The sequence below is a fragment of the Enhydra lutris genome, unplaced genomic scaffold (genome assembly GCF_002288905.1).
Source record: "Enhydra lutris kenyoni isolate GAN:26980312 unplaced genomic scaffold, ASM228890v2 scaffoldscaffold88, whole genome shotgun sequence".
In the NCBI taxonomy this organism is placed as follows: Eukaryota; Metazoa; Chordata; class Mammalia; order Carnivora; family Mustelidae; genus Enhydra; species Enhydra lutris.
Window position 1 is genome coordinate 3,878,956 of NW_019154172.1, and position 16,713 is coordinate 3,895,668.

At 44.6% G+C, this 16,713-nt stretch overlaps 3 protein-coding genes across 5 annotated transcripts; 2 read left to right on the plus strand and 1 right to left on the minus strand.

The window, feature by feature from the left end:
• Nucleotides 1-3,555: 3,555 nt before the first annotated feature.
• On the plus strand, nt 3,556-5,275 carry LOC111162058 (RNA binding motif protein 8A). Of its 2 annotated transcripts, none has more exons than XM_022526248.1 (6): nt 3,556-3,670; nt 3,949-4,008; nt 4,133-4,210; nt 4,394-4,530; nt 4,841-4,977; nt 5,076-5,252. In XM_022526248.1, the coding sequence occupies exons 1-6, from the start codon at nt 3,604-3,606 to the stop codon at nt 5,119-5,121; spliced, it is 525 nt and encodes a 174-aa protein (XP_022381956.1). In that variant the 5' UTR covers nt 3,556-3,603; the 3' UTR covers nt 5,122-5,252. The 2 variants fall into 2 exon arrangements, with proteins under 2 accessions (XP_022381956.1, XP_022381957.1); XM_022526249.1 differs by having other exon boundaries at nt 3,557-3,670; nt 4,136-4,210; nt 5,076-5,275.
• Nucleotides 5,276-5,315: 40 nt separating this feature from the next.
• Nucleotides 5,316-9,921, minus strand: LOC111162044 (gonadotropin-releasing hormone II receptor-like). Its single transcript, XM_022526226.1, is given in 4 exon segments — nt 5,316-5,993; nt 6,512-6,722; nt 9,416-9,891; nt 9,894-9,921. Coding segments are annotated over 4 exon segments (1,128 nt in total). The 3' UTR covers nt 5,316-5,580.
• A 643-nt stretch (nt 9,922-10,564) lies between these two features.
• Nucleotides 10,565-16,464, plus strand: LOC111162006 (peroxisomal biogenesis factor 11 beta). Of its 2 annotated transcripts, none has more exons than XM_022526138.1 (4): nt 10,565-10,653; nt 11,460-11,575; nt 11,973-12,174; nt 15,266-16,464. In XM_022526138.1, exons 1-4 carry the CDS (start codon nt 10,598-10,600, stop codon nt 15,666-15,668), a joined length of 777 nt encoding a protein of 258 aa, XP_022381846.1. In that variant the 5' UTR covers nt 10,565-10,597; the 3' UTR covers nt 15,669-16,464. The 2 variants fall into 2 exon arrangements, with proteins under 2 accessions (XP_022381846.1, XP_022381847.1); XM_022526139.1 differs by lacking the exon at nt 10,565-10,653 and adding an exon at nt 10,759-10,841.
• Nucleotides 16,465-16,713: the final 249 nt, after the last annotated feature.

The window sequence follows — 16,713 nt, forward strand, 5'->3', positions numbered from 1 at the left end:
ATTGACTCTTTCTTGAGACCTATGTATCAGAGAAGCTCTAAAATGACCCATTCTTTTACAAGTATACTAAAACAGAATTTTGATTAGTATTTTTTGGATGGTAGAAATAAGATTGTACTGCTGGGGGAAGGCATTCTAACTTCCCTTCTCCAGACATTTGAGGAACCCAGATTTTGTCACTGATCCTTTCTTCTCAATCTCTACCCATTTCCGCTGACAATCTCACCCACCATGGTGACTTCAACTCTATAATACACACCATTCTCAAATCTATTTCTTTCACCCTTTCCAGCTTTTACATCTGCATTTTCATACACTGGACATCACTACCTGAATTTATGACACAAGCTCTTTGAACTCATATTCAAAATAAAAGCTATTTCCACACATGCTCCTCTTTGCCTCCCCAAATCTGTTATTAGGATTATTATCTACCTGTCTATCTAAGCTAGAATCTTAGGCCCATACTTGACTTTTCCCTACCATGATCTAATCAGTCACTATTGAGTTTACCTCCTATATAAACTAAAAAAGGAAAGAGAAAGATTTATTTATTTATTTAAAAGAGAGAGAATGCAAGCAGGGTGAGGAGCAAAGGGAGAGAGAGAGAATCCTCAAGCAGACTCCCTGCCAAGTGCAGAGCCTGACCCAGGGCCCAATCCCAGGACCCTGAGATCATGACCTGAGCCAGACACTTAACTGGCTGAGCCACCCAGGCACTCCCTACATAAACTTCTTAATCTGTCTTGTCCATATCCACTGCCTTTCAGTCATTTATCATTTCTGGGCTGGAGCACTGCAGTAGCTTCTTAACTAGCCTCCGTCTTCATTCTTTACATCCTCCACACTATTGCTAGATTTGTTTCTAAAATACTTCGTACTGTACCACTAACTTGGTTAAACCATCACTTAGCTATCTTTGTCTTTAGCAGCATTCCCCAAAGTTTCATATGTGAACCCTTGGTATTGAGACAATTTTAGGTGGTAGATGGGCAAATATTTTTAATTTTAAAATTAAAAAAAAATTTTATTTATTTATTTGAGAGAGAGAGAGCATGAGAGATCACCAGTAGGAGGTAGGGGCAGAGGGAGAAGCAGACTCCCTGCTATGCAGGGAGCCTGAAAGGCAGACGCTTAACTGACTTAGCCACCCATTTTTCATTTTTATTTAGTTATAGCCTAATCTGAAACTGTCATAGAAAAAAATACAGATTTTACATTTATGCCAGTGATATTTAAATTCAGTATAAACAAGTCAGTCTACTTAAGGAAAAATACTAATCAAGGAACAGCATGGGGGACTATCTGTGATTGAGAAAAATCATGAATACTCAAATACTTGAAGTTGAGAAATTATTGCCTACAGGATAGAATTCCAAAATTCTTAGCATGGCATACATTTTGGCCCCAACCTGTACTTTCAGCTTTATCTCCTAACCACACAGCATCAGGCAAACAGAATTTCTTGCCATTCTGGGATCTGTTCCTTCAATAAGTATGTATCAAATGTCTGTGAGCCAGACACTGGTCTAAACTGTTAAGGATATCATAAATAAGAGTGTCTGCCATAAGGATTACACTCTAATGGGAAATCAACAATAAACAAGATAGAAAGTAAACAAGGTTAATTAGATCAGCATTTAAGCTCTGTGAAGGAAATAAACACAGTGACAGATAATAAAGTAGAGAACCCTTCGATTCTGGTAGTATTTTGGGGAGACCTAAAGGATGAGGCTGAATGAGCCATGTGAAGAGCTGGAGCAAGAGCATCAGGAACAGGAAGTTCTAGAAGTCCTGAGATGGGAAAGAGACAACATAATTGAGGGAAAATATAGGGAGAGCTTAATGAGAGGGAATTTGGTGATGGAAGTTGTTGTAAAGAGGCAGAGCAGGTGGTGTTTGAATTTTATTCCAAGTGCAAAAATAAGGAAAGGTTTTTGGTAGGGATGTGACCAGCTGATTTTTACAAAGATCACACTACCTACCGTGGTGAATGGGTTAGTGTCTCCTAGCCTCAGTACAAGTGCTTCGCCTGGAAAACTACCCAGTCTAAAAGGCCCAGTTCAAATGGAAGCCTTCTTATTCCCAGTCCTATTATAAACTTCCTTCATACTGCCATAACAATTTTATGACAGCAATTATCACTCTCATAATATAGATAAAATGATTGTTAATAATGTAATTATTTTTCCCTCTATTGCCAGCACCTTCTCTTATTAGATATACACATTATAACTGTTTGATTAAAAAATTAATAAGTAAGTGAATGTGCAGTCCACTATCGTTGAAGGCCTACATCAGGATTGCAGAATCTGGGGGCAAATTTTTTTAACATGAAAGGTTTTTAACATGAAATACCTGCACCATTCCCGAAGATGCTAAAGTCCCTATTTTGTTTACAGCTATGATTTTTTTTCCCCCTTAATTTCCGGAGGTGGTGGGTGTTAGGTCCCCCCCAAAATGGGTACCCCAATAATAGGTCTGTGACTAAAGGAGCGAGACTGATACAAAGCAAAAGTCAAGCAAAGCTTTATTTCATGCCAAGCATCAAGAATCAGACTGACCGTCAAACAGACCAGTCAGGGACGCCCCTTACAGAGGACAACCCCTCCTTGCTTTCCAGACTAATTTTTATAGAGCAAAGGCCATGTGGTTGGGCCTGGCCACACACAGGTGGCTAACTGAATTACAATTCACCCCACAGTAGCCATGGAAACTAGCCCATCACCTAGGTAGCTAGGAGACAGTATGCGCTCCCACTGATTCAATACCTCCACCTGGCCTGACCCACCCTTGTACTTGGGCTTTGTTACCTGGAGCTAGTTTCGGGGACTTGTTTTTAAGTCCCCTGGGTGAAGGGGAGCAGGGACTGTTTAAGGGTTAAACAACAAAGTTATTGTTTAACCTCAATGGAAGCCTCTGGCTAAAAATATAAAATAGGTCCTTAAAGTGGGAAGAGTTTGAGAGTTTATCTTAAAAGAAGAAGAAAAAAAAAAAAAAAGCTGCAGCAGCAGCTTATACCTGTCTCACCAATCCTAGTTCAGGGACAACCAGGTCTGTTAGTTTCCTTGAGAGAGGCATTCGGTGCTGCATGAACCAGAAGCAGCTTTTTGAGCCACCATTGCTGACTGAACTATTTTAAAAAATGTTACATCACAGGTCCAGCTACTCCTCAGAACAGCGTACGGGTCTAGAATTTTTTAGAGCGAAAGACATTCTTCAAGTTCCATTTCCTAGTATGGAGTCCAAGGAGACGGAAAACAATCTTCTAATAAAGAAATTAGGCAGTGCCTCGCTGTCAGTAGTATTTCTCCTCGGCTGCCCTAATCAGTAGGAGGAGACCGTTGCATACACCTAACCGCTAGCTGTCCCTTAGAGCGCTGTTCCATTCAGGCCACCACCTACTCAAGATGGCTACAAGAACACTTCCGTCATCTTCCCGAACTAGGCCCGCCTTCATGTGCGTATTTTCACCGCGCCGGGGGCGGGACTCAGAATTAGCTTTTGATTGGGCAACTTAACCAGCGACCTTTCCCCTCCGCGACAGTTTCCCGAGGTGCCTAGTGCCTGAGCGGCACGGGCGAGAGTAAGAAGGCAGGCAAGATGGCGGACGTGCTGGACCTTCATGAGGCTGGGGGCGAGGATTTCGCCATGGATGAGGATGGGGACGGTGAGGACAGTGGAGGCGGCTGCGGGAAGCGGGGAAGGTGCGAGAGAAGGGAGTTAATAGGAAAATAATTCCCTTTCCTGGCAGGGAGGATGGGAGTCGGGGAACCGGGTTTCAGTTGGATTAGAGAGTGCGCCCCCTTCGGGAGAAATGGGGGCGGGGCCGGGAAGGGAATGGGACTGAAGGTGGTGTGGGGCTGCTTTCAGATCTGTCTCTAAAGAGACTATTGGTACAAATACCCGTTATTTTTGTTACTCATTCTTTTACTTCTGGGGCTCCAGAGAGCATCCACAAACTAAAAGAAAAGGCGAAGAAACGGAAGGGCCGCGGCTTTGGCTCCGGTGAGTGTTTGTGGGGAAAATGGGTCTAGAATGGCGACAGATACGAGTTTTGGAGTCCCCGTTCAGACTCATGTCGAACAGTGGGAGAATGGATTTCTGGTGATCTCTTGTATGTTCCCTATAGAAGAAGGGTCTCGAGCGCGGATGCGTGAGGATTATGACAGCGTGGAGCAGGATGGTGATGAACCTGGACCACAACGCTGTAAGTAAAATGGAGCCTGTAGGGATCTGTGTTTGTAGTGAATTATGGACCAATGAAATAAAGTCCAGTAGGAATGGGGTCGGATATACCTTAACCAATCTCAGGAATCCCCTCTTATTTCACTCTTGTGATCTTGCTTAAAGTTTTTCTCTTGTGCTCAAACCTCCCTCCCTTCCCCAACAGCTGTTGAAGGCTGGATTCTCTTTGTCACTGGAGTCCATGAGGAAGCCACTGAAGAAGACATCCATGACAAATTTGCAGAGTATGGGGAAATAAAAAACATCCACCTCAATCTGGACAGGCGTACAGGATACCTGAAGGTATCCTAAGTGATACCCTATTGCTTCTCTTCCCCCATAACCTTTAGACAGCATTGATAATTCTCCCATGTTTGCTGTGATTGACCAAGAGCAAAGTTGAAATAAAATGAGATTGAAAATTGATTTTGTCAGACATAGCAAAGAGACGGAAGCATTTTGTATATACAATAAGGATATATGAGGTATATTTGTTGTTTGAAAGGTACAGAATTTTGTATTTGGGTATGAGTTTAGATTTGAGGAAGAAGATGCTTAGGTAGTGTTTGGTGGAATATGAGGGTTTTGATCTCTGTCTTTTCTCTTGTCCCAGGGGTATACTCTAGTTGAGTATGAAACATACAAGGAGGCCCAGGCTGCTATGGAGGGACTCAATGGCCAGGATTTGATGGGACAGCCGATCAGTGTGGACTGGTGTTTTGTTCGGGGTCCACCTAAGGGCAAGAGGAGGTAAAGTGGAGAGGGCAAAATCTTGGTGAAGGGATCATGAGCAAAACAGAATAAGGACGTTGTATTATGTTCTCTGATGGGCCCTTCCTTTTCCCTAGAGGTGGCCGAAGACGCAGCAGGAGTCCAGACCGGAGGCGGCGCTGACGGGTCCTCTGTTGTCCAGATGTTCTCTCCAGAGATTCTGTTTGACCATGCAGCCTTGGAGAAATAGGGCTGGGATGGAACTCACCATGTTTATATTTAATCTCTCACCCTACTTGCTTAGTGGGTTTTTTTTTTTTTTTTTTTTTTTGAGTTACGAATAAATGTCCCATTTTTGTTTTGTACATTTAAAATTATTTTCCTCTTCTAACATTGCAAGTTCCGAAGCACTCTTTACAGTAAGGCAGTATAGGTCACTGTTAAGATGCTTCTAGGGCCTCAATTCTGTGTGAATTTCTACATTAAATATAGTCTCAAGTCTTAGCTAGGATCAAAGTAGAGACACTGCTCAGTACTTCTTTTTCTTGGAAGCTAAGAGAGCAGGGGTGGAAGTGATGTGTCCTTGTGATATTAAAGCATAATTATTTTGTTCCTATATACTCTGTACCATGCAGATGGATGTTATAGGAATGTCTCTTTTGTTTCTTCTGTCCTTCCTGCTGCCATATTTGTTTGTACTTGCAGCTGTCTAAGGGCTTGAATATCCCGTTGGGACATTCTCTCAGAACCTTTTTCCCTGGAAGAGTCTGTACTGACTTCTTCTTGCCTTCTTTGGCAGCCAAGGGTAAAGGCCCCATAGAGGAGAGGATCCAGAGGAGCATTGAGGAGGCCAAAAAGGAAAAGGATGTGGCTGAGGCTTGGGGGGACTTCGGTTAGCATGGTGGGAGAGAACCAGTACCACAGGCCCAGCAGGTAATAAGGTGTCCAGCAGAGGATGAAAGTCACCAAGACGAGTAGGGCCAGTCGCAAGGCCCACAGACGAACACGGGAGCGATTGTCTAAGGAGCGACGGAGGGCAAATTGACCGGCAGGGGCTGGGAATTTAGAAAACATACTCAAATTCAGAACCATTCAGCTTCTGAATTGAGTGTAGGATGGACAGGCAGGGATGGTGAGCTGGAGTTCTCCTGATACAAGGAAGAGAATGTAGCAAATAGGAGGTAATGTTACACATCCTCTTCCCTTCCCAGATTGGGACTAAATGCTCCCCTCTTCTCCCCCAGGGATTATGACAGACATGCTGGAGGAAAGGTTTTGATTGGGGTATGGTGTTAGGAAGCTACTGAGACTACCCGGAGACCTGATGGTATCTAAGACTAAAGGAGAATATTGATCACCTTTCTCCTTAATCCTTGCCCAGCTAACTCAACAATGGAGGGTGGCTAGAGGCTGGTTAGAATTGAAGGCATTTAGAATATACTTGCAGCATCAGATGCTAGAGGGATGGTTACGATGTCACTTCTGGTTTGATAGAAAACTATGAGATCAGTAAATGAGGCTAGAGGCAATAGTTCTGAGGGTATGGCTTAGGGCCTGGGGATTGGAGTCTCACCATGGTTCCTCTTCTTTGTCTGGGGACTAGACACACTGAGGACAATGCGGCAATAGCAGATGGTCATGGCAGTCAGTGGCAGCAGAAAGAGGCAGAAGAAGGTGAAGAGGATATAGGTGATTTCTTGCCATCGAGCCTTGAAGCTGCCTTTGGTGACACACTGAGTGAAGGGGACTGGGCCAGCTCGGTGGACGGTGTGGAACAGGAACAGCTGGAGTGGAGTTTGAGGACTATTAGAAGTGGTCCTCATTCATCCTTCTCACTAGTCATACTTTCCCAGTTCATCCTTAATTCTCTGCAGAGCTGGGTAGTGCTGAGTTCATCTATAGTGCCATATTTAAAAGGTTAAAAACTTGAGAATCCGTTTTCCCTTTAGGCTACGGAGCTAATCATTAAGTTTGTTAAATCCTGGGATTTAAAGAATCTTGCCTTCGCAAGTACTGTTCTAACGTTGCACTTCGTAAAATTTCTACCACCTCACCAATATTTTTAGCTGAAGTGCTTTCTTTTTTTTTGATGTGTCTAATTCTGTGGAAAAAGAAATTTTGTATAAAATGGGTGCTGCTAAAATTTCAGGCCATTTTGCAGCCACTCTGTGAAGTGACCTTTAGTGATAGTCTTATGTACAATAATTATAACAGTGAAACAATGTTAAGTAATAAAATTTAACATTTTCCAAATGCTGTTGGCTGCCCCTCCCCCTTTTTGGTAAATTGCTGAGTTTTTGGTTTGAATCCTAAAGAGTATTTTTCAGTTAAGAGCTTCAGGGTTAACACCTTGGTTCAGATAAGGCAGACTGAGTCACTATTAGTTTGATAAAAGGCAAACTTAGTGGTCTTGGATTCCCGATATAAGGCATTTGGGAAAGTGATTTCAGCAATGAGGGACTTTTAGGAAAGGTGAATAGTATCAGCCACAGACACAACTGAATGGCTTGGGGTTAAGATCAGCTTACTCTGAGCTAGCTGGGGAATGGTTTTTCCCCTTCCCATCTTGAGTCCATATATTTGTAGGTTTTTGGGTTGGTTGGTTTTGTTTTGCACTGTCCCTAGATATATCTGACAGATTGTGAAAAGGGGTTTAAAAATAGGCAAGGCTTCTGGACTTAGAGTTTGGTCTGTACTTCTGCCTTTCCTTCCCCCTATTATATGCAGTTTACCACCTATTATATAAAGCTTCCTTTCAACCACTTGTGATACTTAGAAACTTGAGCCTTCAAAGATATTTGACTTTTCCAGTACTCCCTCACCACACTAACACCACACTTAAGAAAAGGGTTTTTTATTGACATATTAGTCCTGGAAGGCAGGATTAATATTTTAAATAGAACATATGGTAATGCAGAATTTATACAAGAGGATGCTAATTTGGAACCAAAAATACCATCTTTTGCACATGTATCATAATGTTATCAGTTTGCCATTGAAGCAAATGGAGATTACAGTTGTCAGAATGTAACAAAGGATGAAACTCCTATCCAATATCTTGTGGCCAATAGGTTTCAAGTGATTTAGCCAAAGTCATACAGCTAGTTAGTAGTAGACCTTAGACTCAGAAAAAAACAAAAAAATGCAACAGAAACAGGCTTCTACCTCCCAGTCCACATCTAAAATTTGCTTCATATAAACAACTTTAATACCTTTTGCACTGAGGCAGCAATGCTGCTTTTTAAAGCTTTGGGTAGCAGAAGTTCCTGCTTGCAACATTGTTGGAAGCATTATTTTTTGCCTTAGAACTATAGTCAGACTAACTTTCGGTAGTTCTATTTCTAATATTTGAGGATTTAGGGATCAAATTTTAAATCTGATTCTATAATGCATTATTCCAGAGCCCCTTCTAGGTAGAAAATCCTAGTCCTGGTCTCCCAAGATGCTGCTCTACTCCTTCCCCCAGAGGGTGATGTGGTTTTGATTTTTGGTCTTAAAGGAATTGCTTCATATTTCCTTTTTTTCTATGTTTCTAGTTCATTATCAATACACAAGATGTGATAACTGGTACTCAAGTTCAGGTGCTCTGTTTTCTTTCCAGTTTTCACGATAAAGCTAGAGTAAAAAATACAAATCTGATATGTCACTTTCTACCTTTTACCTTAGTCTCTCTCCACTGTCCTCAGGAAAAAGTACAAGCTTAATATCTGGAACCTGGCTCTTCCTTCCCATCCAGGCTCATTACTCACCCATTTTCTAGCCCTCAACTTTAGCTACAACTACTTTGAATTCCTCTACCTTCCACCCTCCCCAGCATTCCTCCTGCTTTAACTTGTCTAAAGCCTCTCTTATTTTAATAAAATAAAAAATCAGTTGTAATGTCTTTGAGAAGTTTTCCCTGACTGTCCAAGAGTGCGTCAGACATCCTCATTGTTCTTTTAGCTTCTATGGTTACCTTTAGTATAATGCTTGACTGCATACTGTATTATAATTACATACTAATATGCCTTCTGCGCTAGTCTGAGTTTCCTGAATGCAGCTCTTCACTGCTCAGTCCTTGATAGAGCATTAGAGTGTGTCTAGGGGTGATGTACATTATTTTTTGAGTGGATCAGTGACTACCGCAGAGTTTTAACCAAAGCCCCTGACTTCACTATCTTCTTTGTAGACCCACACACGTTTCATCCCTACAGTTTTCTGCAACAATCTGCTAAAAAAGCTGATGCAAAGAGGTGAAAGCCAAGCATAGGGAAACAAAGCTAAAGGAAGAGGCATAGATAGGGTACTACTTTGAAGACAAAGGCTCTTAATAGAGATACAGATTAACATGCAGTGATCTTAATTTGCAAAACAGCAGAGGCTCCCCTCTGAGGATTAGTGGGTGACCATGGTCAAGCACACCGCTAGACTCCAAGCACTCATGTTGTTTACCCAGATTCTTGTCACCTCTAGCCTTGGGTCCCAACAAGTCACTCACCTGGGGCAAGGCAAGCAGGAAACTAAGTCCCCAGGCTGTCCCTAGAAGTTTCCTTCCAGCTGGGCGGGGTCCAAGCAGGTGGAGTATGGCTGCCTGACGGTCAAGTCCAATGACCACAGGCAGGAAAGCTGCAGCATACATGGCCATTAGTTTCAGGAACATGAGTGTCCAACATGCAATGTCCCCGGCCAGCCACTGAACAGTGATATTCCAGATGGCATCTAGAGGCATAACCACAAAAGTGACTAGTAAGTCAGCAGCTGCTAAGTGGGCAAAGAGTCGTCGTACAGGGGAGGAACGGAGTCAGCTGGCTTGTGGCCGAGTCACTGACCACAGGACAGCCAGGTTCCCTCCAGCTGAAGAAATGAATAGCACAATACTCACTCCCACTCGGACCTTGGCTTCAGCTGAGAAGGTGGGCAGCTCTGAGCCCTCTACCTCTACTCCTGATCCCGCCCAGACCTCCTCCTCCGCTAACCCCCAGGGGTGCCATTGCCTGCAGACATGGTGACCTGGAAGGGAAAGGGGTGGGATGATGAAGTGTAAGTATGAAGAGGTGAGCTTCGTCCACTGATTCTTCGCCCTCCTCCTTATTAGGATCTGAAGCTGGTTATTGAGAGCTTCGTCCATTAAAGCCTCTGTATCTGGAGACTCTCCATCTGTGTCCTGGAGGTCACCTGCCCAACTGCCAGCGTCCCGCAGGGAACAGGGATCTGGTGCTGGCTTCTACTTCCATAGACTTCTTTAGCCCCTACAGCCCTGGGTTCGGCCGCAGCGCATGTGTGCGTGTGTGTTTGTGTGTGTGTTAGGGGTGTTTGGGAGCACCCCAGGGACAACCCCAACCCAGCCTCGCAGGCGAGATACTGCGGTGCCTTTTCGCCCCGCCCCTACTGCAAGCCCCGCCCCGGTCCTGAATATTTAAAGAAGAATGTACGGCCGGAGGCGTGCTTAGGAAATAGTGGCCATCCGATAAGGGTATGCTCTGACGGAGACACACCAAAAAACACGCCGGTATTGGTCCAGAGACACACGCTTCTTGATCTAGATTCCGAGGCCGGTCCCCTTCGCTTTCTTTTCTAGCGATGTTTGTCCTTCGCGAGACACCGTTGATTGTCCAGGAGGCGTGACTAGGGGCGGGAAGTGGGGCGGGAGCGGGGTTGCGGAGCCGGGGCTGCCGCTGTCATGGACGCCTGGGTTCGCTTCAGTGCTCAGAGCCAGGCCCGGGAGCGGCTGTGTAGGTGCGGCCCGAATAGGAATGGGGGTGGGGACAGAGGAGGATCCTCGTGAGGCGAGGTCCGTTCATACTACGGGGGTCAAAAAGGGTCAGCTCGGGCTACGGGGGCCCGGACGGACCGCCAGGCGCTGATTTGAGCGGGCCGTGAAGAGATGATTCGTTATTGCTCACCTGAAAGATGGGGAAACTGAGGCACGAGTGGCCCAGCGGGGAGGCCGCTCAGGGTGGCCATGTCCACATAAGACCTACACTTTACTCACTGGGCGGTGGTGGCGTGAGGAGCATTCGCCCCGCTGTGGATAGCCGGACTCTGCCCCCCAGGGCTGAGTGGCTCTAAGTTCCCTTGTCCCCTCACCCTGTTGTCATCCGGGAACTCCTCTGCCTCCTCCTTGTCTTCCGGTTTCGATTCAGCTAGAGGGCTGAAACCTCCTAGTTAACCTACTCTGAAGAATAATCTCTCCACCTGTCCCCCACTCCCTTATATGTCAGGTATATACTAACACTGATGTGCTCATGATGGGCCGACCCCCCTGGTGCCTTCACAGTCTACTTCAGACTTCATCATTGTCAAATCTCTTATTTTCTCAACTCCAAATAATGCCCCCAACTCCTTTTCTAGGCTGCTTTTTATCCTTACGCCTTTCCCTTCCCCTGGCCTGAAGGAGAAACGGTAAGAAATGGGCATAAAGAGAAGGAAAGGGAATGTTCACAAATGGGGAAAAGGGGAAGTCAGTACTTTCCTTTTGGAAGACATTTTTGAGAGGTAGCTTAGGGATGTCTCCACCTTACCTTGCCTGGCCTCTTCTCCAGGGCCGCCCAGTATGCCTGCTCCCTTCTTGGCCATGCACTTCAGAAACATGGGGCCAGTCCGGAATTACAGAAGCAAATTCGACAACTGGAGGGTCACCTGAGCCTAGGAAGAAAGCGTAAGTAACCATGCTTTTGTTTTATTACTCCAACACTTCCTCCGTTCCCCAGTTTCTCCCTTAGCCCTTCCTTCCTGTTCTTGACCTTCTCTGCCAGTTCTTACCCCTTATTTAGGTCTGCACTTACCCTCTGCATGCCTCTTGGTTGAGATAAGAGAGCAGGGGTAAGAGACTAGTGAAGGATGGAAGAGAATGGGGCAAGTTGGAGAAAACCAAACTGAAACACAAATAAAAATTTGAAGAAAAAAATTTTTTGAACTGTTTCTCTTTTTAAAAAAAAATTGTAATTATTGTTTCTATCACTTCTCAACTTTCACCTTCTTGCTTTCTCTTTCTCTGTGTCTCACTCTCTGTCTCTACTTCCAAATCCTTGCTTCTCCTTACTAATCTCCACAAGTTCTACGTCTGGGTAACTCAGCGGATGCTCTTGAGTCAGCCAAACGAGCTGTGCACTTATCAGATGTTGTCCTGCGATTCTGCATCACCGTTAGTCACCTCAATCGAGCCTTGTACTTCGCCTGTGACAATGTCCTGTGGGCTGGAAAATCTGGACTAGCCCCTCGTGTGGATCAGGAGAAGTGGGCCCAGCGTTCATTCAGGTTTGATATCCTTTTATCCTACAAGAACTTTTGTTTTTTCCATACTGCATAACTTGCCTTTTATGAGCAAAAGATCTTTCAGGGTCTTCCCAGAATATACACATCTTAATCACTCGGCTTCCAATCTTCATTTAGATTTTAAACTATCAGAGAATAATGAATGGAGGCAGATGGAAGACAGATGCTCTTCCATGATGAATGACTAAGATTGGGCAAGATAAGTTATTCTTTGCTTTAAATCTGCTTCTATCTATACCACAGGTTATGCCTCTCACTGCCTGCTTGTTCTTTCATTCTAAAAATATTTAGGAAGTGCTTACTATGGGCTAGAGAATAAAGCAGAGAGTCAGATATGGTTCCCATTCTCACTAAGCTTCTAGTCTAGTGGGGGAGTCATATTAAGACAACTACCAAACCAGTTATTTTTGGAAATGTACAGGTGTTATGAGATATATAACAAAGGGAGCTGATTTGGATTGAAAAGCCAGGGAAGAACTCTTTGAGAAGTAATGTTTTAGTTCAGACTTGAGGTGTGAATACAAGTTGGTCAAAGCAAACAGTAGCAGAGAAGAACTTCTCAGACAGAAGATATCCCATTCTAAGGCTTCAAACCAAGAAAATTTTTGTCAAATTAGAGAAATAGAAAGAAAGCCAGCATGATGGAGAGTGCTGAGTGAAGGACATAAGTTTGAACTGGAGATGTGGAGGGGACCAGTTCATTCATGCCAGGCCTCTTTGGCAGTGGTAGGATTTTTTGGTTTAGTTTTGTTTAAATTTTATCCTAAGTGCAATGGGTTCTGAACAGGGATGTGACATGATTCAAATTGTGTTTAAAGAAGATGTCTCTTGCTGTAGTGGAAAATGGATTGCAGTAGGGCAGAAGAGGAGGAGATGCCCTAATATGGTCAAGAGATGATGTTGGCTTAGACTAAGGTGCCTCCCAGGTGCCCCTAGGTTTCCTTTAAAATGGGATGGGGGGGGGCACCTGGGTGGCTCAGTGGGTTAAGCCTCTGCCATCGGCTCAGGTCATGATCCCAGGGTCCTGGGATCGAGCCCCTGCATCCTGGTCTCTGCTCAGCGGGGAGCCTGCTTCCCTTCTTCTCTCTGCCTGCCTCTCTGCCTACTTGTGATCTGTCAAATAAATAAAATCTTTAAAAAAATAAAATAAAATGAAATAAAATAAAATAAAAATAAAATGGGATAGGAAGGAAGCCATGGAGAGTTTTAAGAAGGGGAGGTAAACGGGGCGCCTGGGTGGGTCAGTGGGTTAAGCCTCTGCCTTCGGCTCAGGTCATGATCTCAGGGTGATCGAGCCCCGCATCGGGCTCTCTGCTCAGCGGGGAGCCTGCTTCCCCCTCTCTCTCTGCCTGTCTCTCTGCCTACTTGTGATCTCTGTCAAGTAAATAAATAAAATCTTTAAAAAAAAAATTAAAAAAAAAAAGAAGGGGAGGTAATGATGTGATTTATTATGTGAAATTAGATTGTTGGGTGCAGGGGCAGAGTGGCCATGGAGAGACAAGTTACATGACTAAAGTGGTAGTTTGAGCAAGAGGTGCTTGTGGCTGAGACTGTGCTGGTGGGGTGTGAGAGGAAGATGTGATTGGATTCAGGATGTGTTTTGGAGGTAGGACAATTATATTGAGTACAGACCACTATTGTCAGAGTGGATTTAAAAAAACATGGACCGTTGGAGTGCCTGGGTGGCTCAGTCATTTGAGCATTGGACTCTTGGCTTGTGGTCAGGTCACGATCTCATGGTTGTTCGGTTGGTCATGGGATCTCATGAGCCCCCTTCACTCCCCACCTTGGGCTGCTCAGTGGGAGTCTGCTTCAGATTCTTTCTCCCTCTCCTGCTGCCCCTCCTCACTCATGCTCTCTCTCTAAAATAAATAAATGAAATCTTAAAAAAAACAAACAAACCATAACTGTTCATTGGTTCATTTGCTTGTTTTTTAAGAAGGCTCCATGCCCAGTGCAGAGCACAATGTAGGGGGGCCTGAACCTAGATTAAGACCTAAGCTGAGACCAAGTGTTGGACACTTAACTGACTGAGCCACCCAGGTGTCCCTGTTTGTTTGTTTGTTTGTTTGTTTAAGATTTACTTATTTATTTGTCATAGGCAGAGCACACAAGCAGGAGGAGTGGCAGGTAGAGGGAGACGGGGAAGAAGGCTCTCTGCTGAGCAAGGTGGTGTGGGCTGGGTGGGGAGGAGAACTCCATCCCAGGACGCTGGGATCAAGACCTGAGCCAAGGGCAAACGTTTAACCAACTGAGAGGCTGGCCAGGTGTCCCTGTTTGTTTGTTTTTTAGGTAATCTCTACACCCAACATGGGGCTCAAACTCACAACCCCAAGATGAAGAGTAACTTTACTGACTGAGCCAACCAGGAGCCCCAAACATAGACTGTTTTTAAGGAATTGATAAATCTAACACATTTAGCAAGTTGCTTAATATTTTGGGCCTCGCTTTTTGTTTTTGTTTGTTTGTTTTAACAAAAGGATGGGATTTATTTATTTATTTTTTTTAAGATTTTATTTATTTATTTGACAGAGAGATCACAAGCAGGCAGAGAGGCAGGCAGAGAGAGAGGAGGAAGCAGGCTCCCCTAGAGAGCAGAGAGCCCGATGCGGGGCTTGATCCCAGGACTCTGAGATCATGACCCGAGCCGAAGGCAGCGGCTTAACCCACTGAGCCACCCAGGCGCCCCAAAAGGATGGGATTTAAAAGATCCATAATGTGTCTGGGTCTCTGAAACAGCTGAAGCTTGTTCTCTGAAAACATTTGCATTATTATAGTTCAGGTTGAATGTGTGTGTGGCTGATGGGTTGCCAAGTGGACAACTGAAATTTAAGGGTTTTCTTGGAAGGTTTGATTATGCTTCTGACTTTAAGCCAGGATCTTAAGGTACATGTAAACACAGATTAGTTACAGAAAGCTGGGGTAGTGGACAGTAGCACTTACTGCTGGTGTTCTTATGCATAATTCCTCTGTACTTACTCTATACTGTGGGGGGAAAATGTTTAAGCCTTCTGTTTGATATGCCAAGTGGTTATATGTGCCCTTACTGACTCTTCTGGCCTGTTTATCTCAGGTACTATCTGTTTTCCCTCATCATGAATTTGAGCCGTGATGCTTATGAGATTCGCCTACTAATGGAGCAAGAGTCTTCAGCTTGTAGCCGGCGACTGAAGGGTTCTGGGGGAGGAGTCCCAGGAGGAATTGAAACTGCAGGACCTGGGAGTCCAGGAACTCCAGGAGGCTTGCCTCAGCTGGCTCTCAAGCTTCAGCTCCAAGTCCTGCTCTTGGCTCGGGTCCTTCGAGGTCATCCCCCACTTCTGCTGGATGTGGTCAGAAATGCCTGTGATCTTTTCATTCCACTGGACAAATTAGGCCTCTGGCGCTGTGGCCCTGGGATTGTGGGGCTTTGTGGCCTTGTGTCCTCCATCCTGTCTATTCTTACTCTAATCTGCCCTTGGCTACGACTCAAGCCCTGATATTCTGGTACAGGATGAGGAGGGGATCTGAATTGGTAAGACGGAGTCTAAGATCATCCCCAGTGTACCAGCCTCATTCTAATTCTACTCCTTTGTTAAAGTTAAAATGCCAAGATTTTGGGAGTAGAGGGAGGAGCTTTGGGGAAGGTGAGGTGAAGAAAGGTAACTTGTGAAGTCAATGGGATGATTCTAATGTTCAGATATTCTGGAGCTTTTGCTTTTTCCTCCTTCATTGCAATGTCTATGTCTCTTTTGACCCTTTTTACTTTGTGTTTCTTAAGTCTATATAAGATTCTGTCTCTGCATTTTTTTTCCCACCTTCTCAGTTTGCTGTCCCAGGAATTTGATCAGCAGAATTACTTTTTTTGGTAGGGGAGGTAGAAGGTCTGTAAGGTTTTAACTGCCTTCTTTTTCCTCACAAAGGCTGCTTGTGGCAGATTTTACCCCCTTCAGATGCCACCCAATCATAATTCTAGAGACTTAATGTCCCAGTGGATTCTCCCCTCATGCGCCAGAGACTGTTTGATACTTCCTCCTTCATGTCTACCTCACCAGCCTCCCTCATGACTTGGCCCTTCCCTCTACTCACACCTGCAGATTTCTTCTTACACTTTTATTTCAGGGCTTTGTTCCCTAGCCTCTTGTCACCCCTTCTTCGCCTATCCAGAAGGATGCTCTGTCTAGCATCTTGCTGTAAATATTGTACAGTGATTCTGTGTAAATAGCTGTGGCCATGCCCACAATGGAGAGCAAGCCTTCCAGGTCAACATATTAAAGATCAGTTTGCTCATCAGTATCTGGTCTGGTCCTGTGTGTTCTGGTCATCTGCAGTCTCTAATTCCTCTTACTGTGGTGTGGGTGTTCCGTGGGATTAGCCACTAATATCATCACCCAGAGACTTTTTTTGAACACCTACACTATGCAGTGTATATACTGAAGAGGTAGAGATACAAAGAGCTAAGAAGCTCCACGGTCCCAACTTTAGAAGTTTATAGCCTACTTAAGAATATGGGGTCTAATATTAAAGTAATTATACTGGTTCCAC

Coding starts and splice junctions, on each gene's coding strand:
- LOC111162006 (XM_022526138.1), top strand. CDS start 10,598: ATGGACGCCTGGGTTCGCTTCAGTGCTCAGAGCCAGGCCCGGGAGCGG. Junction 11,576..11,972: donor CCTGAGCCTAGGAAGAAAGC/GTAAGTAACCAT, acceptor AATCTCCACAAG/TTCTACGTCTGGGTAACTCA. Junction 12,175..15,265: donor TGGGCCCAGCGTTCATTCAG/GTTTGATATCCT, acceptor TGTTTATCTCAG/GTACTATCTGTTTTCCCTCA.
- LOC111162058 (XM_022526248.1), top strand. CDS start 3,604: ATGGCGGACGTGCTGGACCTTCATGAGGCTGGGGGCGAGGATTTCGCC. Junction 4,009..4,132: donor GGGCCGCGGCTTTGGCTCCG/GTGAGTGTTTGT, acceptor TGTTCCCTATAG/AAGAAGGGTCTCGAGCGCGG. Junction 4,211..4,393: donor TGAACCTGGACCACAACGCT/GTAAGTAAAATG, acceptor CTTCCCCAACAG/CTGTTGAAGGCTGGATTCTC.